This window comes from Pongo abelii, chromosome 11 (assembly GCF_028885655.2).
Source record: "Pongo abelii isolate AG06213 chromosome 11, NHGRI_mPonAbe1-v2.0_pri, whole genome shotgun sequence".
Classification (NCBI taxonomy): Eukaryota; Metazoa; Chordata; class Mammalia; order Primates; family Hominidae; genus Pongo; species Pongo abelii.
The window spans coordinates 99,144,705-99,171,347 of NC_071996.2; the positions used below are offsets into that span (position 1 = coordinate 99,144,705).

Sequence of the window (26,643 nt, forward strand, 5' to 3'; positions counted from 1 at the left end):
TTCGAGACCAGCTTGGCCAACATGGTGAAACATCTCTACTAAAAACATAAAAATTAGCTGGGCGTGGTGGCAGCTGCCTATAATCTCAGCTACTTGGGAAGCCGAGGCAGGAGAATCACTTGAACCTGGGAGGCAAAGGTTGCAGTGAGCCGAGATGGCACCAAGACTCCATCCCCAGAAAAAAAAAAAAAAAAAAAAGAAAAAAGAAAATAAATGATGAGACTATTTCAAATTCTCGGTACTAATACTTGAATATTAATAAATAAAACTGAATTGCTTTATCATCCGATAATGTTGCAGCCTGCCTTCACTGCAATAAAGATAATAAAAATAGTAGCTCTTTGTGCTCTCCTCATAGATACACATCTATATGTATTCATATATATACATATATGTTTTCATATATATGAATTCTTATATATATATCATCTATTTTGAGCCTCATGACAAACATGTGAGGTACATGGTTATTACACCCATTTTACAGTAGAAACAAGTTCAATTAGGTTAACAAACTTGAATATGAGTAAGAATCTGCATTCTTAGCCAATACCATCCTGTATTGTAGCTTCATGCAGAATACTTGGGGCCAGAACACAAATAAATAAATAAATTCTAAAGAATTGAAATTTAAAGAATGCTGAAAAAGACATAGTGAAAAATTCCTAGGTTTGGAATGAATTATCGAAACATAAATCCTAACTCTTTTATTTACCTGCAATATAACTTAGGGTCAGTTACTTATAGTCATCTATAAAGCAGAAATATCAATAAAATCAACAGATTTTTTGAGGGGGGATTAAATCTAAATAAGATAAAATTAGTCAGAACATCATGCAAAAACATTTATACAGTTATTCATCAAATTTATGAGGTATATTTGGGAATACACAAGTATATTCTATTTGATAAAATAGTAACTCACTCTAGAAAATACTATTACTGTATTTTTACTTCTTTGGCTCACTGCTACAACCACATCAAGAACAGTATCTAGCATGCACTGCAGTAGGTGGTCAGTAATGTTTGTTGAATGAATGAATGATGGAATGGGTGGTGATTCTTTAGAGGGGTTGACACTGGGGATTCAGAAGTCTCAGTGACTGCCAAGAGGAAGAAATTTGTCATAAGTGTTAGGAGCCATTAGAAGAAAAAATAATGGTGGGCTCAAATTTGAGTCCCAAGTTAAAAGTCACAAGGACTGACACTTCACACTCTAGATATAATTTGCAATTGAGCAATCTAAACACTAAGCCAGTGAGAAGCCACAAACATTTGCTGCTTTACACTTTCTGACCTTGCAGAAAAAAACTCCATACGACAGCTTATAAAGAATACACGTAAAAGCTCCAATCACATTTGTGTCACTTTAACCCCATTACACTCACCAAAACTTGCTGTAAATTCATGAGACATATTTTTTTTTTTTTTTTTTTTTTGAGACGGATGCTCACTCTGTTGCCAGGCTGGAATGCAGTGGTGCCATCTCGGCTCACTGCAACCTCTGCCTCCTGGGTTCAAGAGATTCTCCTGCCTCAGCCTCCCGAGTAGCTGGGACTACAGGCGCACGCCACCATGCCCAGCTAATTTTTGTATTTATTAGAGATGAGGTTTCACCATGTTGGCCAGGATGGTCTCGATCTCTTGACCTCATGATCTGCCCATCTTGGCCTCCCAAAGTGTTGGGATTACAGGTGTGAGCCATCGTGCCTGGCCGAGACATTAATTTTAATATCTGCCTCAACATATCATGATAAAGATAATCTGAGTATTGAAAAGTGTAGTTTGCTATTAAATTTATAGTAGTGAACTCCAAAATAAGGTATATTAAGACAATTTTGGGAATTCACATTTTTTTTAATCTAAAAAAAAGAAATACACTAATCTTCAAGAATAATTAATATACGGACTGCCTAGTGGCCCTTGGTCTACATGTCAGTATTCATTTCTCACACCCCTTCTCAAGGTCTCCTGAGGGCAGAGTGGGAATCCAGGCACAGACTGGCAGTGACACCATCACTCCTTCCCTTTCTGGTTACATTGTTTAGTTTCAATGATACAAATCCTCTCAAAATAGAAAGTGGTCTAAATACATTCCTGCAAAGACAGTCAAAATAATATTACAAATAGTATTATATTAGGTAATAGTACTAATGCAATCATAAGCAAATAAGAAAATGAAGAAAGAACACTTTAGATTCTCTTAGAATATATTTTTTGTTAGGTACTTTACAAGATATAAATACTAATAATCTAGTCCTATCTTATAAAAATCAGACCAAATAACTTGAAATTATTAGAAAACAGTATAAAATATGAATTTACATATTTACACCCCCTAAATATATAAAAAATAGATGTATATTCTTCATATGTACAGCAACATAAATTGTTTAGGTAAGAAATTTATTCTTGAATACTTTATGATTATTTACCAACATTTTATATTACAAATTCGTTAAAGTTACTTCAATAACCAGAACACTCCACCAATTCTAAAATTAAAAACAAAATACAAGAAAGTAAAGTGAAAGTATGGAAAGCAATTCCCAGTGTCTAGGAAGAGACAGGATAGCACAGTGCATATAGGAGTGCCTACTGAAATCAAGACTGCCTGGGTTTCACTCTAGCTCTGTCACTAACTAGGCTAGGTGAACTGGGACAAAATGTGCCTCTGTTTCTTCTACTGTAATGTGAATAATATAATAGCTCCTACTTCATGGTCTAAGAATTAAATTGGATAATCCACATAAAGTATTGAGCACAAACATCCTAGAAGAATCAAAGCAGATCATTTCAATAAATACTTATCACAGTGTCTGACACACGGTAAATATTCAATAGATAACAGCTATTTTTTTTTTTTCCTGAGACTGAGTCTTGCTCTGTTGCCCAGGCTGGAGTGCAGTAGCGCAATCTCGATTCACCGCAACCTCCCTCTCCTGGGTTCAAGCAATTCTCCTGCCTCAGCCTCCCGAGTCACTAGGACTACAGGCGCATGGCACCACACCCGGCTAATTTTTTGTATTTTTTAGTAGAGACGGGGTTTCACCGTGTTAGCCAGGATGGTCTCCATCTTCTGACCTCGTGATCCGCCCACCTTGGCCTCCCAAAGTGCTGTGATTACAGGCGTGAGCCACCGTGCCCAGCCAATATCAGCTATTATAATGAGCCAACAAACATTAATTGCAAATCTAGCCAACATCTCACCTTTCCAAATTTTGGGACTTTTTGTTGAACTCTGATTTTGAAGGAAATTTTTAAAGTCTTTGCTAAATTAAAATCTATTTTTAGAAACACTATATGGTACATATAAAGATGCACACACTATATTCTTAAGTGAAAAAGGAGACTTACAATAGAATATGCCCAGTAGATCAAAATGTTGTCTCTAAAAGTACATATGCACAGACCAAAAAATAAGAATAATTTTAAAATACAGTAACATACCATAAAGTAACCATCATTTACATGTGATTTCCCTTTTCTGTATCTCCTACAGAGTTTTTTGCTTGTTTTAATAATAAGATCAGATAAAATATTATGATCGTCAGCCAATCACACTGTCTCTTCCTTTTAGTTTGACAAGCTGACCAATGTATTTCGTAGGACTGCCATTTCTCACACAACAGAGGAGCATAGATGGAGCTACAGAAAATACGAAAATTAGGAAGAGTTAAGAGGAGGGAAAGAACCGATAACACAAGCAGCAAATTGCAGAAGTTAGCAGAAACTGGAAAAAGAAACAGAAGCAGTAAGCAGCAAACAAGACTCCTGTTAAGGAAAGCACCCTGAGCAGTCACCCAGAGCAGTGACTGAAAAAAAAAAAAAAAGAAAAAGAAAAATATCTACAGTCAGAAAAGCCGCCTATATCTTATCATTGACCTGGGAGCTACAATCAGGTGACTTCCACTCTTTCTCTCTAAAAGGAGTTTGCCCCTTGCAGGGATATTAACAAAAAAAATTTAGAAATTCAGCATCTGTGTTCACTTGCTAATGCATATATACATGTGCTATGTGTGAGAATATGTGATAACAGTACTTTAGCACAGGTTACACAGTCATGAAAACCTATGTGCTATATATTATCTAGCTCTACATCTGTCTTTTATAGGGAACAGCAAGTAGAGAAGATCTTTTAGAAATATTCCTATAACATAAAGTTAATACATGAAAGATTAAAATCAGAATATTTTCCTATCAAAAATGATAGATTTCTGTGAGTTATAGAGAGCCAAGATTTTCAGTAAAACAAAGTAATAGCTCAATTATCCATAAAATGCAAATCTAGTCATATAGCTTTGAAAAGCCATGGTAAAGATTTTTAAAATAAGTATTTATTTCTAGTGATCAAAACGAACTTGTTTAAAAATCTGAATATTGAGTCTCTTTAAAATTATATTCCTATGCTAATGGAAGAAACAAAGTCCATGGGATTTTAGAATGGAAAGACATTAGAGTATTAACTAGACATATGACATGAATACCAATCTTCCTTTTTGGAGGACTGTTTTAAAAATCAAATGAGAATACAGACACTGTGCCTATCACAGTGCCTGCCAGAGTGTAAATGTTCAACATACGTTATGGTTGAAATTGTCAAGATCATATTAAAATGTTATTTCTTTGGTGATTCAGATCATTCCAGAAGGTAAGGCTTTCTGTTTTGCATGTTTTGTTACAGTCTCCATCCTTTTCTGTTGGGTACTTAGTATTTACCTAGAGATGTTTAGTAGGCAAAATTTCTTGACAAAAAGAAAATAGCATTCTCACATAATCTCAGAGTTGTCTCTGATGAATGTAAGTTCCCCTTTTGATCTTCACTATTTCTAGGACAAAGTTTTTGTTCTGTGTTCTCCAAAAGGTAAGTTTTTTTTTTTTTTTTTTTTTTTTTTTTTTTTTGAGACTAGTCTTGCTCTGTCGCCCAGACTGGGGTGCAGTGGTGCGATCTCGGCTCACTACAAGCTCTGCCTCCCAGGTTCACACCACTCTCCTGCCTCAGCCTCCTGAGTAGCTGGGACTACAGGCGCCTGGCTGATTTTCTGTATTTTTAGTAGAGCTGGGGTTTCACCGTGTTAGCCAGGATGGTTCTCGATCTCTTGACCTCGAGATCCACCCACCTTGGCCTCCCAAAGTGCTGGGATTATGGTGTGAACCACCGTGCCCGGCCATAAGTATTTTTTATGACCAACTTTAATTTGCTCAAAATGCAGCATTAAAAACTTAATATGTCCAATTAGATAATACCTTCCTTCCAGAAGTTTTTAAAAAAGCTTTTTAATATGTATAGCTATATTTTATTTAATTCTACAAATATGCTTTAAAGACACTTGGTATGGAAAAGTCTTTGTCTCATGGATAGTGGTGATGGAATGACTCAATTATCCTCGAATTTTCCTCCATATGTATAAACAGATCTAATATTACCTTCCAGAAAAGTAAGATTTATATTACTTTCTGAAGAAGTGAAAGGCTAAAACAATCATGTAGACTTCATAACTGGCAATGAAATACTTTCCTATGAACTATGTATTAAAATAAAAAAGGAAAGATTTTAATAATTGTTAAAAGTGACAAGCAGGTTGCAAGAATTCACACAAGTAAACTAATTCACACAAGTAAACTAATTCAAAAAACAGGTTAGGTAGAGGCAAAACAAAACACAAAAGCAAAAAAAGCTATAGTTTTTCCAGAAGAAAGTTCTAGAATGATTCATATAATTAGCAAATGTAACAAATCAAAAAAGTGCCTTTTTTTTTTTTTTTTTGAGACGAAGTCTCACTCTGTTGCCCAGGCTGGAGTGCAGTGGTGCAATCTCAGCCCACTGCAACCTCTGCCTCCCAGGTTCAAGCAATTCTCCTGCCTCAGCCTCCTGAGTAGCTGGAACTAGAGGCGTGCGCCAACATGCCCGGCTAATTTTTTGTATTTTTTTGTAGAGATGGGGTTTCACCCTGTTAGCCAGAATGGTCTCTATCTCTCGACCTCGTGATCCCCCTGCCTTGGCCTCCCAAAGTGCTGGGATTACAGGCGTGAGCCACCACGCCCGGCCAAAAAAGTGCCTTTTAAAAGTGACTGTGTGCTGCTCATATAGAAGGAAATTTGACATCATCTAATACAACTACATATGCATTTACTCTTTGACCAGCAATCACTCTTCTAGGAATTTACTCTAAAGCTACATCTCCATAATAATTCCCATTCACAGAAGGTCGACTGACTAAAGCAAGATCCAACCACACAACAGAGTACTACGCAGCCATTTAAGAAACCAGCCCTAATAATAGTCAAAAAGATGCCTATGAACAAATGTAGAATGATTTCTGGAATATATTCTTAAGTAAACAAACAAAAATACAAGGTGCAAAGGAGTATATATAATATACTACCTTTTCTGTAAGAGTAGTAAATATATACAAGTTTGCTAATGTTTGCAAGAAGAAACACATAAAGAATGAGACAGAAGGAATAAATGTGGTTACCTACAAAGGTTCGGTTGGAGGAGAGAAGAAAGAATAGGAATGAGAGCAAGATTTTGCAGCATAGGGGATACATGTTTATACATTTTTTTGTGGTTTAAAAAAACAATTATTTACTTTTTTTTTTTTTTTAATATATGGAGATGAGGGTCTCAGTTTGTTGCCCAGGCTGGTCTCGAACTCCTGGATTCAAGTGATCCTCTGGCCTTGGCCTCCCAAATTGCTAGGATTACAGGCATGAGCTACTATGCCTGGCCACATTTTTTTATGTTTTGAATCATGCAAACCTTTTTTAGAATTTCAGAATAAGAATTTAAAAAATCACATCCTAACACTGAATATAAACAGAAACAAATGTATCTAACTATATACATAACTCTAACTAGATACCCTTAATGGGCTATAGTCTAAGTGCAAAAACAATGTCCAAAAAAAAAAATTGTACTAAGTAGTTTGCTGTTGGTAGTAGTATTAGTATTGTTATGCTGGAACTATTTTGTACGTATTGTTGGATAAAGTGAATGAGCAAGTATTTCTGAGAACCTAGGTTTTCACTGTGAGAGAAGGGAGATGCATATATAGAACGTGAGAAGCGATGAAGAACCTTGTAGTGGTGGACTTCAATTGGAGCTATGAGACTAAATTCATGATTTTGAAAAAATATGATTTCCTAACACTATCCTTAGAAAAGGCCTAAAAATAACGATACTCCGTTAAAAGCGAGCATGTCCAACACCCATATTTGGTTTCTAAATGCTATTCCCACTTAAAAAAACCAGAACTTCTCAGAGAGATGGCTGATTACAGGTCTGGGGCAGGCAAGATAACAAGATGACCCTGGAAATCTTGGTGTGCATAAAGCAAGGGAGTCCTCAAACACCAATGAGATTATATCAAAAGGAGGACATACGAAGTAGCTTGAAAGGGAACCACTGATAAGCTTCGGACAATTTGAGCATGAAAAAAAGACAGTGGCAGAAACTGATTAGAACTCATTAATTAAAACATAATGGGTTATTTTCCATTAATGCCATGTGTTAGATTAATTTAAAAAAACATGAAATCCATAGAAATATTAAAAAGTAGGAAAGGGAAATCACTAGATGAAAAGTTAAGAAGATAATATTGGCCAGGAGTGGTGGCTCACGCCTGTAATCCCAGCACTTTAGGAGGCCGAGGCGGGCAGATCATGAGGTCAGGAGATCGAGACATATTGGCCAACATGGCGAAACCCCGTCTCTAGTAACATACAAAAAATTAGCTGGGCGTGGTGGCACGTGTCTGTAATCCCAGATACTTGGGAGGCTGAGGCAGGGCAATCGCTTGAACCCGGGATGCGGAGGTTGCAGTGAGTTGAGATCGCGCCACTGCACTCCAGCCTGGTGACAGAGCAAGACTCCATCAAAAAAAAAAAAAAAAAAAAAAAAAAAAAAAAAAAAAAGATAATATTCATTCACATGGTCTGTAAATATCACTACACAGATTAATTAAAAAGGGAAAATGTTCCTTTACAATGAGGAGAGCTAGAAGACTACACCTTAAGCATGTTCAAATTTAGCAAAACCAGTAATAAAACCACCTGACTTTATTGCCACCTGATGTGATACAATAAATACACATCATCACCCACACCAAATACTTCAGCATAAAAAGGAATATCATAATACCTACAACTTTCAAATGGTTCAGTAAATGTGGCAAAATGCCAACAACTGGTGAATAAAAGTGAAGAGCATAAGGATGTTAACTGGTGAATAAAAGTGAAGAGCATAAGGATGTTAACTGTACTATTTTTTCAACTCTTCTACAGATTTGAAATTTTGTAAAATAAGAGTTGGGGAAGAAAAAGTGTGTAGGATGATTTGAGGACAGAATTGATTGGGTGATAGTTATTAAAGATTCCACCATTTTAATTTCACCATATTAAAATTATGCCACACTACTAAAACAACTAAATCTGATTAAATTTTTACCTTCAACTGAGACTACTAAATGTGACAATGCCACCCCAAAAGCGGAAGGCATAGTAATTAAGCCGAAGTCCTAGCAATAAATTTTAGTGGGTCTTAGTCACTCTGGTAAGACATTTAATACATTAATCTACTTAAACATTTTCTGAGTGCTTGCTACGTTTCAGCCAGAGGTATAGAGATCAGTAAGTTCTGCCAGTTTACTGGGTAAGGTACCTGAGTCAATTTTCCGGAGTATGAACAAGGTTCATCCATAAAATGTCTCAAATCTTTCCGATGTATTTTGTCGTTGCTGTTTGGATGAACCCCCAAAAGAGGATTTTATGAAAATAGTCAATGTTCTTATGTATATTCATCCTCCAAACCTAGTATTCCTCTACTGTTTTGACAAATGTTAGCTACTTTTTACACACTTCAAACATGCAGATGTTATGCAAGTAGGTAACTTTTTAAAGGTAAGCTGAAGAATCTTTGACAAAAATAATTACAAAATATACAAAAAATGAAATCATATTGGTAGTATCTTGGCCTTTCCTGCAATTCTAATTTATTCTGAAAGTGCTATATAACACGCCTTAATATGGTTCTGGGAAATGTACATAGTATTCATTCTTAAATGAACTACTTGTCAGTTTAACATTTTGCAAAATCTTCATTTTCATTCACAAGTTGATTCCAGCCAATCTATTTTGTGGAACAAAAACCTTAATTTTAAAATAACTAAATACAAAAATGAGGTTAATATACCTTTAAATTAAAAAAGGCAATGATGCAAGTTAGTTACTAAAAAGAATTACTATAGTTAGCAATACATTTTTTACTAAAATAAACACTTATCTCTTTGTAGTTTATCATAAAATATATTTACTTCATTAAAAACTATTGGCACCTAAGGCATACTAAACATAAATCTAGCTGATCTCTTCCAATTGTTGCAGATGTTCAAACACATTTTACATACTTAGAATAAACGTGTCAGACAATCATGTAACAAAGGCACTCTGTAAGAGTCACATGTCAATATACTAGGTAACAAACCAGTTACCTTAACAATCCTCTACCCCTACCACCTGGTGAACTGTAGCATACTGGGGGTGTTTTCACTTTTTCACAGACTTGTGGCAAGAGATATATTTATTTCTTATTGCTACAACTAACATAGTGCTTTACACATTACACATACTAAATGTATTTCTTTAACAAACAATGTTTTAAGCATAGTTTTATGCAGTTTACCTTTCTATTCTCCTTATTTTCTTGAAGGTATTTTTCAAATAGATGAAGAAAATATACAAATTACTTCAATTCTATCTGCCCATCAGATTGTGTTCCAGAAAAATTCAATCAATTAGCCATTAACAAAATAATGTATATTCATTTCTCCACATTCCTCAAATGTTGTGTTTGTCATTTGTTTATTCTGTGCTGTTAGTTTTTGTGTATGTGCCCGAGGCTGTACATTTAGTCTTACGAAAATATCTGAATATAAATTAGGTCCCTTTTGCATTTTATTAACAGGACTCTTTAAAAGTTCTTGTCACACTTTTATCATTCTTATTCTTGACATTTTAATCATCTTATCATACCAATTAAAATAGGTACCATTTAGTATATACTTACTATTCCAATATCAAAATGATTTCACTTGTATTTTCATAGACCTCATGAAGATTAATAACACGGGGACAAGACTTTGCCAATTCAAGCACAGCAATCTCATGTAAAATCTCTGCTCGACAATCCTGTCCTCTTCTTCTCTTTTTTAGAAATTTTGCAGCATATTCTTGGCCAGTAGATTTTGATATACATTGTCTAACCACAGCAAATTTTCCTCTGGGGGAAGATGAGAACAATCAATTTTAATTTTTCTGCAGAGAACAACGTTAGTATATTACAGATTCTGTTATACCTCCAACTTAAAGTCAATTCTTTGAAATATCTGTGCCATCAGGAATTTATCTTTGTTCTCTAAATTGATTCAAATATCATATGTATTTTTATAAAATTTACAGTGCTATCATGTACAAATGTAAATGGCAAACTATAACAACAGGATAAGACAGAATTATATTTATTCTTCACTATTAAAATGATACATTATCTTGGGAGGTGGAGGCAGGCGGATCACTTGAGGTCAGGAGTTCAAGACCAGCCTGGCCAACATGGCGAAATCCTGTCTCTACTAAAAATACAAAAATTAGCCAGGCGTTGTGACACATGCCTGTAATCCCAGCTACGCAGGAGGCTGAGGCAGGAGAATCTATTGAACTTGGGAGGCAGAAGTTGCATGTACTCCAGCCTGGGTGACAGAGTCAGACTGTTTCAAAAAAAAAAAAAAGATACATTATCATTGCAGGGAAATAATCTCATTTGCATACCAACTCCATGCCATGCTCTTGATATAAATTATTGTGTTTAAGTATCACAACAATCCTAAATAATAAATGTTCTCCTGTTCTTCACATCTCAAAGAAGATACGTAATTTAGTCAAGGTAAAGATTTAAACTCAGGTCTATTTCCAAAAACTGTACCCTTCATAGGGTATCATGTTAATTCTCTAATTAGAATAGCTTACCTTCAAATATAAGAAATTAAAGTGAATGCAAAAATGGGTATTTGATTTACTTAATTTTATTAGCAATTTTTCCTTTCAACACAATCAATTTTTACCACCTTTGAAATTTTCTATCACAATTGTCAATTGTTTTAGCAATATGTCTCTTAGTAATGCTCAGTAGCCTTTGAAGTCTGTAACAGATAACTAAGGTATATGTGTCCTACAGAAAATATTCAAAGATACTTCATGATAAACTAAGAAAATGATAGTTATTAACAGCTATGTACAGACACATCCATTAAGGTCATAAGTATGCTTTTAGCTCTCTCCAATGGCAGTGCTTAGTACCTCTGTCAAAATTTAAAGACACCGAAAATTCATTTCTACTGGCATACGTTTGTACTGTAAGTCTACAGCTGCCCAAAATTCATTTTCACAAAGGCCTAAAGCTATTCTGAGTCAAAGATTATTTTGGGAAATTAATAAAAGCTATTCTATTGACTGCCTACCCAGAAAAATATACACAAGCCCTTAAACCAGAAGTTTTGCATATAATTCCAGAGGGTTTTCAGATCTTAAAGCCCATCCATAAACCTTGTAAGGCTGGGTATAGGGGATCCAAAATTAAGAACCTCTACCTTAACTTTTGAATTACTCTCTGGTTTCTGATACTAACAAATCAGGTATAAATAAAAGATCTTCAGGAAGCAATGTTTGTTCCATAACTCCTCTTGCCCCAATTCCCTTCAATATTTCTAACACAGTCTATCAGACTCTTAGCATGGAAAACAAAACTTGATGTTTAGGGGGTACTGGGTAGAAACTGGGGGACTAAATTGCTTGACTGTATTTTACTAGCTATTCGCAAAGGCCAAGATGACAAAGATTCCTACTTTTTATTACCCAAATTTCCTCAAAATTGGTGCCAATGAAAAGTACTGGAAATCAAACTATAATTTGACTCTTCTACATTTATCAAAATATATTAATACATCAACTAAATAAATTTGCATATAAAAACCTGATTCTTTGAAAGCAGTTTTAAGATTTGAGAATGTTTAACTATAAATATTTTCTCATTGTATGCAGAAGGAATACAAATTGATGGGTTTCGATGAGCACACACACACAAAAATTAGTCCCTTTATATTCAATCCATTGGTGTTTCATAAATTTTATACTGGATAAACTGAGTCAGAATAAGATTAAACACCTCATGAAAGGCATAAATGGAATCGGAGCCCCAAGAATAAAACTGTGAAATGTGAATTCCTAACTTTCTGTTCTAATCACTATAAAACAATTCCTCCCTTTAAAATAGTTTTGTTGGGCCGGGTGCGGTGGCTCATGCCTGTAATCCCAGCATTTTGGGAGGCCAAGGCGGGCAGATCCAGAGGTTAGGAGATCAAGACCATCCTGACTAACACCGTGAAACCCCATCTCTACTAAAAATACAAAAAAATTAGCCGGGCTTGGTGGCACGTGCCTGTAATCCCAGCTACTCAGGAAGCTGAGACAGGAGAATCACTTGAATCCGGCAGACGGAGGTTGCAGTGAGCCGAGATCACGTCACTGCATTCCAGCCTGGGGGACAGAGCAAGACTCTGTCTCAAAAAAAAAAAAAAAAAAAAGTTTTGTTAAGGAAGTGTAACTCACTTGCTTCTATCAATTCTTACTTAGATTTCGAAGCAAAAACTTGACTGAAACAGGAAGGAAATTTTGGGTTTTATAAAGAAATTCACTTGTAAAATTTAGGAAACAGAAACTAGTTAGCCAAGAAAACTGTGCATCTGAAAAAAGTTTATAGTAGTGCTTGTGACAATTCAGTTCTGCAATAATTTTATTATTTATTTTATCTATAAATAACACTTCTTATCTAATTGTTCCAGGTATTACCAAGAGGTTTTTTGTTGTTGTTTTTTTTTTTTTGAGACGGTCTCGACTCTGTCACCCAGGCTGGAGTGCAGTGGCAGGATCTCAGCTCACCGCAGCCTCAACCTCCCAGGCTCAGAAGATCCTCTTACTTCAGCCTCCTGTGTAGCTGGGACCACAGGCACGCGCCACCACTCCTGGCTAATTTTTTACATAATTTGTACAGACAAGTGTCTCCCTATGTTGCCCAGGCTGGTTTCAAACTCCTGGGCTCAAGCGATTCTCCTGCCTCAGCCTCCCAAAGTGTTGAAATTTTACAGGCATGAGCCACTGCACCCGGCCCAAGAGGCTTTCTTAAACAAGTATAGTACTCATTAATCCAGGGCAAAGGTGACCAAATGATGTGGATTATGATTTATTTATTTGCCAACGTTCACCACTAAGTAAAAGCTCCATGAGGGCAGGGACCACGTCTGACCTAATTATTATAGTAATTATAAAATCTACAGTTCATTAACACATAATAGGAACTGAAATATCTGTTGAATGAATGCCAGAAATATGTACCCACTATAATACCATATACTGTGCTATTCTGTATCCTGTACTTAAAGTGTTTGTATTTCTTAAAAGATTGAGATTCCAATAAAATTATATATATATGTGTGCATGTGTGTGTGTGTGTATTCATTTATATACTATGAAGGTAAACATTTTTACCATAATTATCAGATGACTTAGGAAAAAAACCAAATATTTGTTTTCCATTCTAAAATGCTAATTATAGTTTAAAAGTATAAAAAATGATCTTTAAAATATGTTTCTATTCCAAATGTAATTGAAACATTTAAGAAAAGTTAAAGCATTTAAAAATAATCCTTAAGTCATACCCTAAAAAGGCAAGGCTAACTAGATTTCCCAGCAGTGAAAAGGTCTAGTAGTTAGCCTTCTGCATTCCCCTTCTGCATTCTAGAATACACAATAAAATGTGAAAGGAGGCGGGAGGGTAAGCCACAAAGGAAGCTGACGTTTATTTCTGAATCTGCCTCACCCTTCTAACCACAAGAAGTCCTATGAAACCTTTGCCTCAGTTGGGGGAGGGGTAGAAAAAACTTACCCAACATGTTAAAAAAACAGGAACAATTCAAGTTTTTTGAGAATAGTAAAAAATGAACTGTTAACTTTTACATAATTTCCTTTAATTTGCTAAAGGAAAATGAATTATTAAACACTAACACTCTGAAATAAAAAAGTTGATTCAGAAAGATAACTTTCAAAATGTGCAAACCTCAGAAAAAATGATTATGATTCTAATTTCCATTTCACAAAAGCATAGGATATTAAAATTGGTAACAATATTGAAAGAACTTTCAGTACATTCTTGGCAGATGAAAAGCCATGATTTCTAATTTGTCAAGATCTAATAATTAAACATCAATATTTACCATGTGACTCATTAGCCCATATCAATTCAAAAGAAAGATGTTACTTGGTCTCTTTCATAAAGGTATTTTAAAATGGGAATTTAGCAATCAATCTAAATTTGTTTTAATCAAATTCTTTCATGAGTTTTTGATCTAAAATTCTAAAAAGTATGCCTAATTCAACTTTATTTATGATGGCACCTCATTTGTAAAGCAATTTAGAATTATTAATATTGTCCTCAAAGTTTAAATTATCCAAAGCCCTCAAAGCAAAAATACTTTATAGATTTTTTAGCTCCTATAATGTCCCCGATTTTGAAAAGTTAATTTAAAAAATTTAAGTAAATTTACTCATCAAATAGTAACTCAGAAAAATAGAAAAGAAAGTGCCTTTTGTTGTGTGTACTGTTCAAGACTTTGTATAATATTCATTTCCCCATAACTGAGGCTGCATAACAGTTTGTTGGGGAAATTATAGGAAAGATTGCTGCACTGCATACAAACATTGTATTAGTAAGACCACGGACCACTGAAGTCTTTCCAATGCAGAGATTCTATGGTTCAATGTGAGATACAGGAAACTTAAAAAAAAGAAAAAGAAAAAAAAAACCTTTCTTCCTATTATAATGCAAAGTGAAGTAATTAAGATTTAGAACAATTTCTTAAAAACATTTTAAAAGGTTCTAAAAACTCTATCTTTTGATACACCATTAAAACACCCAAATATTTTGCACATTAAATTAGTATGCCAGGAATTGTGAAATGTGCTTTTGTATTTAATTCTTGGTCAGTGAGGTAGATATTATAATTCTTTTTTTTTTTTTTTTTTTTTATGAGACAAAGTCTCACTGTGTTGCCCAAGCTGGAATGCAGTGGTGTGATATCGGCTCATTGCAACCTCCACCTGCCAGGTTCAAGTGATTCTCCTGCCTCAGCCTCCTGAGTAGCTGGGACTACAGGCACACGCCACCATGCCTGGCTAATTTTGTATTTTTAGTAGAGACAGGGTTTCACTATGTTGGCAAGGCTGGTCTCGAACTCCTGACCTCGTGACCCACCCTCCTCGGCCTCCCAAAGTGCTGGGATTACAGGCGTGAGTCACCACGCCTGGCCAGATATTATAATTCTTATTCTGCAAAAGAAAGGCTGCATCCAACATCTGCAACGTGAAAAAGCCAGGACTTGCCTCTGCCCTTAAGGTAAAAGGCCACCAAGAATGAAATTATTTTTCATGATTCAGTCAACTTTTCTCCTCACATCAAGATTTTCAAAGATAAAAATCAATCACACTGTTTTGTTGCACACTTATCAACACAAATACGGACTTAGTAAACCATTTAACATACAACAAAACATTTACCTCCAGAACTAAAATCAAACTGAAAATACATAATGACTACCATCTTCCAACCCTTCAGTAAGCACCTTTAATTTAAAGCTCAAAAGATGCTGAATATATAACTTAAATAACTTGGTATATCTTTTATAACTTTTCATATATTAAAATGGTAGTACAGAATGGTTTCATAATATCATGTCACTCCTTGGCCGTACAGGGTTTATACACTGGTTAAGGGAAAACAATTTGTAAAGCCTTTTTACTTATAAAACACTCATTTGTTGTAACATAGAATCAGACTATGAAATACGAATTCATTCTTTTTGTTCAACTTAGGAGATGGGGAGAATCTCCCTATTTCTTCTTCTTCTTTTTTTTTTTTTTTTAAGCCAAGCACAATACCCTAGGAATTTAAAAAAATATTTAATTTAACAAAAACTTACAGAGCACTGTACTAGGCACTTTACAAATATTAACTAACTTAATCCTCATAACAACCATATAAGATAGACACAATTATCTTCACCCCTACTTTTCAGATGAGGAAACGACAGCACTAAGAGGTACAGTAGGCAGGGCACAGAGGCTCACACCAGTTATCTCAGCACTTTGGGAGGCCACAGCCAGAGGATTGCTTGAACCCAGGAGTTGGAGACCATGGGCAACATGGCGAAACCCTGTCTCTACAAAAAACCAGCCCAGTGCGGTGGTGTATGCCTGTAGTCCCAGCTACTTAGGAGGCTGAGGTGGGAGATCCTTCGAGCCCAGGAGACAGGAGGTTGCAGTGAGCCAAGATCATGTCACTGCACTCCAGCTTGAGCAACAGAGTGAGACACCGCCACAAATAAAAATTTAAAAAAGAGGTACAGTTATTTAGTTGAAGTCACACACCTAGTAACTGGTGGAGTCCAAACTTGAACTCGGCAGTCCACTATGCTGAGCTGCCTCTTCCCATGCACAGCCTCACATAAGGACAGAGACCTCCTATCAGAGGCTCTGAGTCTAGGTAGGATGTATGATGTAAGTTCACTAAACCCTCCACAGATTTGATTTTCAAGTCAGTTAAGACTAGACCCCAGGTAATAGCAACAGAGATGACAACTTTCCTTCCTAATAATTGTTAAATAATGATCCCAAGTGAGTTTTATAGAATTATAAAAACACAAATCCAGAATTTGAATTTAGATGGCATACACATCATATGGTTTTCTTACCTCCCTAGCTCTTTAGATGTAAGTATATAGAAATTATTAAAGTTTTCCATTTTCATTGGAATTTGAGGAGTTGTAGTTACTAGGCCTGAAATACTTCGGCAATCAAATCTCCTCCTCGACATGTTAGGTGATTCTCAGGTCTGCTTCTTTAGTCACTTATTTTTACCTATGCAAAAAAAGAGAAGACAGAGAAAAGATGTTATCTCAGGCAGGATGTGCATTACATTACACAGCTCCAAATACAGTTATAAAATACAACTAAAAAAAAAAAGATTTAAAGAGCACATTCTACCCACAAGGAGGAAAAAACAAAAAGCACACATATAAACCAGTAACACTATGGCACTTGAATGAAGTTACCGACCTCATTTCAGAATAAAACTGTAAAAATCCTCTCAATTAAAAAAAAAAAAGTTACGATAAAATTATAATGCAAACAATCACTTAGTTTCATCATAAAACTCCATTCTTTAAAGTTATAAAGGTTTCAGCTGGACATGGTGGCACACGCCTGTAATCCCAGCACTTTAGGAGGCTGAGGCAGGAGGATCACTTGAGACCAGAAGTTCAAGACCAGTCCCGGCAACATAGCGAGATCCCATCTCTATGAAAAAATTTAAAAATTAACTGGGTGTAGTGGCTCTCACCTGTAGTCCCAGCTGCTTGGCAGGCTGAGGCAGGAGCATCACTTGAGCCCAGAAGTTTGAGGTTGCAGTGAACTATGAATGTGCTACTGCAGTTCAGTTTGGGCAATAAAGTGAGACCTTATCTCAATAAATAAATAAATAAATAAATAAAGTTACAGGTTTCACGTAATAGGTAATTTAATACAAGATAATAATTATTCATTTTAAACTTATTTTCACATGGCTAAAGAAATTTGGTGGTAAATGCACATATTGTGAGTTATATTACTGACGTGAAGGACTACAAGAAATAGAACTTTTTCCATGGATTGGCTATGTTTCAGTACTAAACTCAGAAACTCTCAAAGGTCTTAAGAGTCCCTCCTTTGACAGCACCTAGCACAGAGCCTGCTATGTATGAAGTGCTCAATAATTTTGTTGGAAGAGTAACTAACCTATACATAAAGCTTTATTCTGAAGTTCTGTATCTGAAGCTCATATATATATCTGGAAATTTGTGATGTTTATATGCATTCAGTGTTATCAAAACTATTATGTTAATTGCATTCATAAAACAATAACAGATACTATATTTCAAGACACTTATGACTTATTGCTATGCCTACTTAATAAAATATCAACTATTATTCTTTTAGCACCCTCCTGTAGTAACCCGCTAAGCATTTGTTCCTTCTCTGACACCTTTTTTTTCCTATTTTCTACTTAGATGTACCGTTCTTTATCTTCCTAAATTCAAATGCCAACTATAGTCTACTTAGCCAAAAAGCAGTGTCATTAGAGTTCAGTGTTTTCAGTTTCTACATTTTCTCTTCTTGGTGTTATTCTCAAATTATGAATGCATCACTGCAGTTCAGCCTGGGCGATAGATGGAAACCTTATCTCAAAAAATTAAATTAAATTAAAATTATAGCTTTCACATAACTAGATAGTAAAATTGTTTTCTCTACATCTCTTAGTCTTTGGGGAAACAAAGCTCTAACTAGTTTTGGGGTACATCTCTAGGAGTCAAAGGGTCGTAGTGTAGCATTCTGAGAATAACCTTTAGACTGAAAGACACCTGGGTCTGAATTCCATTCATCCATCATACCAGCTATGAGACCTTAATTAAATTATTTAACTTTGCTATTGTTATGGGCAGAATTGTGTCCTCCCCCAAACTCCTAAGTTGAAAAACCCTAACCCCTGTATCTCATAATGTGACTGTCTTTGGAGACAGGGCCTTTAAAAAGGTGATTAAGTTAAAATGAGGTCATTAAAGTGGGCCAGTTAGGACACAGACACACACAGAGGAAAGACTATGTGAACACATTAGGAGAAGGCAGCCATCTACAAGCCAAGAGGGCAGGCCTCAGAAGAAACCAACCCCGCAGACATCCTGATCGCAGATTTCTAGCCTCCAGAATTGTTGAGAAAATATACTTCTGTTAAGTCACCTGATCTGTGGCAACACACTTATTTAAAAAGAAAACAAAACATGTAATATTTCAAATGTAAGACAAGGAACACCATATACAAACATTTACTTTCCAATCTTATTACTTGGTCATATTTCACTTAAATTAAAAATAAATAAAACATACTAGACACAGCCCCTTCTTTCCACCCCAGTTTACACTCCCACTAGCACCGGATGGGACAGTTTATCACTACTTTGACAATACTTGCCCAATTCAGACTCTTAATTTTGGCTATTCTAGTGTGATGAAGGTGAAATGGAATTCTGTTGCGATTTACTTCGCATTCCCATTTACTGGTGAAGAAAGCTTCGATTTTGCTGCCTCTAAAGTATGGATGATAAAAGAATCAATCTTCCAGTGCTGCAAGGATTAAAAATTAAAATATGCTGAACTCATGTCCACTGACACAGGTACAGTGCAAGTCACAAGGGCATATCGTTATTGTTCCACAAAACAAAATTAACATTCTACCCAAAAATACTCTCCCTGCAGTTCCCTGCCATTGTTGAATAGCTGTACCCTTTCCACGTACAAAATTCTCATCCCAACTTAGTCTAAACTTAATTCTTAAAAGTATTTTTGTTTTCTGTTTTAACTATTTGTGTATCTTCTTAGTTCTGATAGTGCTCAGTTTCACTGATTTTTTTCTATTGTTCTGAAAGATCAATATGGGTACCAATTTCCTCATAAGTTCACCTATTTATTGGAAATATACCTACATCACAAGCTGCTTTAGGCATCCATTAAGCATTTCTTAAGTTCATCTTCCTTTTATTTACTGCATCTGAACCAATTGTCAGAGCCAAGATATTTTTCCATTTCCTCTCCTTTGGCCAATTTTGCATATAGTGGAGCATGAATGTCACCTTTGTCCACCAAGCCCTCCACAAACATCTAGTTGCCCTTCATATAAGGTACATGCAGGTTATCAGTCAGCTCTCTGTCGCTCCTTCTTGTATCTTCCTAAATTTCCCACCAAATTCTCTTTAACTGCAACAATTCCCAGGCCTTTTCTTGTCTTCTACCACACTTCATATTACCGATTCTAAATTACCTATATGTCTCACTCCATTTGAAATTCATTTCATAACATTTTATCAGGTTATAGCAGTTAAAAAAAATCTTAAAGGATCTGGTAAGTAAATTTATATGCATGTGTATACACGATTATAGGCACGATTAGATCCTATAAAAAGTGTAATAGAAGGTAAGACACAATTAAGCTTTTAATCACACGGTACTACTAAAAATAATGGTATCTCACTTATTTTTAAAGATTTTTTTCATTAAATCTCATTAAAATAATTACCAAAAGAATTTGGAAGTAGATCAGTGAAGGAAGGAAAAAAAAGGAAATGTTAGGCTTGATCTGGGCCTTCACTTACTTGAATGCAGAAAGCAAGTGTGATGTGAACAAAAGCAAGACTCTCTCTATAAACCTCTAGCTCTATTTTAAAAAGTATTTATCATGATATTTATTTCAAAATTATCAAATAAGAAAGTTTTTAAAAAATAGAATATACAATAATAAAAATATTTAGAAAATCAAATTGTCTGTTTTGATTCCTTTATTAGCTCCCCAGTATCTACAAGCTTTCAAGTAGTTACAGCATGACACATAAAGGCCTCTGAGGCCAAGTATACACCAGCTACATTTCCTGCCGCACTCATATTTCATATTTTGCCACCACATCTTTGTTATACTTCTTTGCCTGAAAAAGCCTTTCTACTTTCCTTAAATGGCTAACTGTTCTTACACATCCTTCATAACTCAACACAGAATGGCCTCTCCCCCAGGAAGCTTTGCCTAAAAACCACAGGTTGATTTAAAGGCTTCTCCTTTATGCTTCAAATAAGAGGACCCTTGGCATACTTCTTTACCTCAAAATGTAACATGTTAGATTGCAATTCTGTTCAGTGTTTAAAGGGCAGCATCCTTTTACTTTTCTGCCTAAGCAACGAGCATGGTATCTGCCACCCGGTAGGAATTTTAAAAATGTTTGATGAAGTGAATTGTAAGAATTATGAGATATAGAAAAAAGAATTTGTAGGTACATCTCATGTCTTCGAGGGGTTAGGAGAACTTGAGATCCATCTTGAATTTACAGTACTGGAGCTCTGAATGCAGCTAGTCTCTGCTTAATTCAGAATTTGGACAAATAAAGTAACTATTTTAAATTGCACTTAGAAAATGTCAGTTCTAAACAGGTACCCACAAAGTCTGGAAACACAGATAAAATTATTTTGTCATATACTATAATATAATGCCAATAGACCTTTTGTTTTTACCACTGTTTCCAGACAAGGTGGCTACTTGTTTTTAATACAAGCTACTAATACAAATACCTACTGCAGTTAAGAACATCACTCTTTTAAGAGCCTCCAAAAATCAGGAAATTCAGGTAAGTGTCCTATCAAGATTTATCACTGATAAGTCTGGATCTTCATGAAGTAAATTGGGAAGGCAATAGGAAGCAAAGTAAGCCCGAAGATTGTAAGGGAAGCAACTCCTTTCTACATAGGCATTTAAGGCATTTACTGCTAGCAAGCTTTCCCTAGGAAACCGAAAAAGAGATTTAGCGTCCATCAAAAGTAAAGGAAGAACTTTCTCCTGGTGTGGCAGAAGTATTCGTTTTTAATTAGTCATTGATTAGAAGTATTGGTATCAAGATGGAAATGATAATGATTTTCAATTTCAAGGAAGAGATTATATTCCTCATATGTATTCTGCTAACAGGTTTTGTTTTTTAAAATATTTTGAACAGAAAATATAATTCATAAATTTAATCCTCTAAAAATCACAACAGGAAGGCAGCTAAACTAACTCTAATGCAATCATTCTAGTATATACTATCCAAGGGCTGAAGTGTCAGGCAATGACTCCTAGGCCTGATTCTGTGCCAAGACCCTAAGGCCTAATGCTGTGTCTTCCCACCTCCAGAAAAAGAATTAAACCTGTAATTGTGAACCAGGATAAAAGGTTGAAAAACGGAAATAGAGTGGGGGATTCCAGGGTCGGCAACAAATGCACGGTGCTTGTCACTCACAAGATGGAAAATTGGGTTTCTGTCGTAAAATATTGTTTACTTAGTAGCACCGCTTAAGTACTATTTATTCAGTAACTATTACAATGCAAAATGGAATCTGATCCTTTAAGGATTAAAGAGGAAATTACCATCTCACTGTTAAAATTTTTCAATGCTTACAGTATCACTACACCCTCTTTTGGAGTAATTGCAAAGGATCAGGGATGAACCAAAATATAATGCATATAAATATTAAAAGAGACTAATATACATGTTTTAAATGGCACTGAAGTTTGAGGTTAAATGTTCTGGAAAAAGGATAATAAAAAACTTTTAATAAAGTATGCCTTGAAAATTGCAACATTACAACATATTTAGATAAAAATACGTGCTTGTAACTTTATAAGAACATTTCTTAATTGAAATATTCAAAGAAATAGCTTTTGATAACAGTCCAGCATAGACTACAAACTACAGTACTTAAACATAAAATCACTGAATTTTGTCATCAATATTATGAAAAACTAAAGCAACTGACATTTGAAGTTTTCCTAAGTGGAAAGGTAGTAGATAAATGATTGCTAATGTTTCTGACAAAACAAATACCCATACAGTGCAAAAGATTTCTTTATAAAAAGAAGAATCAATCAGTATCCTTTAAAAGTAGTAAGCCTAGGAATACTATTCTTTTTTTTTTTTTCTTCTTTCTTTTTTTTTTTTTTGAGACAGAGTATCACTCTGTCGCCCAGGCTGGAGTGCAGTGGCGCGATCTCGGCTCACTGCAACCTCCACCTCCCGGGTCAAGCAACTCTTCTGCCTCAGCCTCCCGAGTAGCTGGGACTACAGGCGCGCGCCACAATGCCCGGCTAATTTTTGTATTTTTAGCAGACACGGGGTTTCACCATATTGGTCTCGAACGCCTGACCTTATGATCCGCCCGCCTCAGCCTCCCAAAGTGCTGGGATTACAGGCTTGAGCCACTGCGCCCGGCCAGAATACTATTCTTAACTGCCAATCTTACTTATAGAAAATGTGAATTACAATATACTATGCATGCAATTTTAAGGCAATTTAAGGATTAAGTGAAAGTGTTATTAACTGAATTCCTTGACTTCTTGTGTCTCTAAAATTAAAGCAAAAATATTTTGATAAGGAAATTCTCCCTTATAATTATCAAAGAGCTTTAAAACATGTTAAAATGTTCACTTAGCAGTAAAACAGTGCAAGCTTAAAAATAAAATTATCTGATTAGAAACGTCAGACATAAAAATGCTTGTATCTTCTTCAAATTTGTTACTCATATGCTAACACAACGATTAGTAAAACCTCCAACTTCCTAAAAACGGATTCTATCTTAACCAAATTGTAATTCACTAATCAATGATCCCAAGAGAAACTGCAACCATTCTATTCACACACAAAAAAGGATGGTCTTCAATCACAGAAATTCTACTTTTAAAAAGTCTTGCCATGTAAGCAAATATATTTCACCTCAATTTTGGATCCCTACTTTAGAAAAAAATGATCTAAAATGTACAATATGTATCTCAAAAATAAAACATCTATTAATACCTCCAATTATTAAGATACTAGAAAAAGTTTAATTGAGCATCTGCTCAGAGGAGGAGGATCCGAGGGAGATGAGTTTAAAACTTTTGCACTGCTTCTATGGACCAGTTTTCTTAAAAAATACACAATCCTACGGGTACACGGTCTAATATTTACAAAATAAGCACTTGTTGAAAATTACTTCTGAACAGTTCACCATAAAACTAAAAAACAGTGTTATCAATGAGAAAGTAGGTTTATTTTCCTATAATAAAACTGTGCTCCTGGGTTCAAAATGCCAGGTTACATACGCTGCCACTCATTTCTACAGAGCTATGCTGTCTCCGCGCAGACATTCTCATAGACTTGAAAACGTAAAGTGGCCACACCACGTCAAACGTCCCTGGCAAGGTTCTGCTTATCATTAGCACCACAGATGTAAACATTACGTCGACAAAACAATCGGTGAATGTGATACACAGTCCCCATGTGTTTAAATATTAGTGAAATCTGATAAGTATTAAGATTTTAAAAACGTATTTTGTTTCTTAATTCCAATTTCCAAATTGATGTCAGAGTGCCTCTAGTCCAGACAGAAACTAATGCCAGCTACCAGCTGCTATAAAGCCTCTTTCAACTTTGTCTCTACTTCTCCCTGGGAGGAAATTCAAATGAAATGCTTTTCCCTACAATAAAACAAAGAGCCTGGGTAAATGTCAAAAATCGTTGGCATCCAGTAGTGGTATAGTTTGAGGATGAGTCGTGCACACTAAGTGGGTTACAAGGCATCAAAGTAAAAATCAGATCGCTGAAAATCACGGAAACAGCTGTAGCCCGTCTTGCTCTCTCGCTGGTTTTAAAACACTGTTCCCAAGCAGTAACTGCAAACGTCCCACAAGATGAGCACGAACTTTCTCTAGACGAAAGGCAGCTGGCAGCAGGACGTGTCCACGAGTCCCGATGGGAACGCGTCCACGCCGCAGCTGGGACTCGGGAGAAGCTAGGGGGACCGCGTGGCCTTGCTGTGGAAGGGACCCGCGCGGGCCCGCCGCGAAGGGGGCCCTGCCTGGAGCGACCTGGGGAGAGCCGCGGCCGGCCGGGTGGAGGGCGCACGGGGACACACGGACACGCACAGACACAGACATGCGCCCCGGGCTGAGGAGGGTGGTGGGAGGACCGCCGGCCGCCCCCCGCGCGGAACCCCAGGGAACCCGGACTCCAGCCGCAAAGCGGAGAGGCGCCAGCAGCAATCAGCCACCTCAGGGGCGGCGGAGTCCAAGCCCCTCTCAGCCCGACCGTATCGCGTAAACCCTCCTCGGGTCCTCCTTCCTCACGTATGAGGTCCCTGTACCGAGGCGGCTGGTTCCATCGCAGCCCCGAGCCAACCCGCCAATCCCGCAGGACACTAACCGCTCAGGCCGCCGCAGGTTCTCCCGGGACTGCCCCCTCCAGGGGGCCGCTGTCCCGCCCCACGCCGGGGGCGGCCACAGGACGAGTTCTCTAGCTCCAGCCGGGCGAGGCGCCAGGGAGCTCCGAACGTGGCAGGACCCACTTTTACTTTTCCAGACAAGGGCCGACGGTTGTGACCTGACTTCTCGTGAAGTGACTCCTGGCGACAGCAGCAGAGAGGACTACCGAAGCTTGCAGTTGCGGTTTGAAAACTGCAGCCGCGTCTGGGGCATCGCCGTTCGCCAGATCCCTCCCCCTAGGTCTGGAGAGCCAATCGGAGCGGGTGCTGAGGGTGGGTCTGTCACGTGACGGAGGGCGGGGCACCGGCCGGGGGCGCGTGGGCGGGGCGGGGCCCGGCGGTGAGAGGGTGTGGCGCCTGGCTGGCCCGAGGCGGGGCGGGGAGGCGCGGCGGCGCGGCGGCGCAGGTGGGGCGCACCCGAGCTGCCGTGAGGGAGGGGCGGAGGGGCGGAGGGGCGGAGGGGCGGAGGGGCGGAGGGGCGGAGGGGCGGAGGGGCGGAGGGGCGGAGGGGCGGAGGGGCGGAGGGGCGGAGGGGCGGAGGCGGCGAGGGGCGGAGGGGCGGAGGGGCGGAGGGGCGGAGGCGGCGAGGGGCGGAGGCGGCGAGGGGCGGAGGCGGCGAGGGGCGGAGGCGGCGGAGGGGGCGGCGCTGCAGAGGGGGCGCGCGGGGCTGGAACTCCTGCTCTGTGCACTCCTTCCCACCTTCAGAGAGGTCAGTTCGAGAGGTGTGAATATCCGGAGACCGGGGAGAAGGAAGCCGCAAAATTCGTCCCAGCTGCCTGCGACTAGTTACCAAACTTCAGTGCCTACCAAAGACCTATTTTCTGACTCCTCTTGGGAGTCTCCCTTAGGACCTGAACCTACCCTCTAAGTGGAGAACCCAGTTTGCTACAACTTGGCAAAGGTTCCTCGGAGTGTCAACATCAGTTGGGGATTTATGGAACCTAAACCCCACTGCTAACGGCCGCTGTCGCGAATGGTGTCCCTTCTGAGGCATTGACTGAAGGCAGTGTAGGGAGGGTCCCAATAGGCTGAATAGCCGATTTTGCATTTACGGTGCTAAGGAAAAAGATGAAAGCCCTCAGCAACCTACTCAAGATCTGTTAATCTTTGAAGACAGTGGAAATTTTCAAAGTTCTGTGCAAGACACAAATGTTTTACATAGATATATAATCCTAGTTTATATGTATAGGATACACACATACTCATACATATATGGGATTAGTTATGTAATCTAGGATTGCTTTCAGAGGACATTTACGATAATTGCAGAAAACCCTTCCTTGGGAAAGCATACTGGGAGTGGAGTCGTCCTCTTGCTTTCAGAAGACTTAATGTTCAGTTAGCATATAAAGGACAGGTTTTCTTATTCTATCCCAGTAAGCCAAGCAAATTCCTATGAAGCTAGCTGTTTCCCTTTCCCACTGCATTTTCCCCAAGATAAAGGTATAGAATGCATCACAGCCCTTTTATGAAGTCTGTTTGTTGTTACTTACGTTAACTCCTCCTCCCAGTTTAATAATGTCTTGCCCCTAAACCTTGTCAAGTGGAGAATATTGCTTCCATCTATCTAATTTCTTGTTGCTAACAATTGGGCTGACTAGAGAAGCCTAAAGTTAGGATGAAAATAAAATGCCACACACTGGA

The 26,643-nt window shown here is 37.5% G+C and overlaps 1 protein-coding gene across 1 annotated transcript in view; it reads right to left on the bottom strand.

Annotated features, from left to right (window-relative positions):
• STK17B (serine/threonine kinase 17b) overlaps positions 1 to 26,637 on the bottom strand; it is a 39,204-nt gene extending 12,567 nt beyond the window's left edge. The window contains exons 1-4 of the mRNA XM_002812694.5: positions 25,699 to 26,637; positions 24,942 to 25,236; positions 16,854 to 17,019; positions 10,067 to 10,279 (exon numbers count right to left, since the gene is read on the bottom strand). Coding sequence (XP_002812740.1) covers positions 10,067 to 10,279; positions 16,854 to 16,975 — 335 coding nt within the window. The 5' untranslated portion in view covers positions 16,976 to 17,019; positions 24,942 to 25,236; positions 25,699 to 26,637. The remainder of the gene's footprint in view (positions 1 to 10,066; positions 10,280 to 16,853; positions 17,020 to 24,941; positions 25,237 to 25,698) is intronic.
• Positions 26,638 to 26,643: the final 6 nt, after the last annotated feature.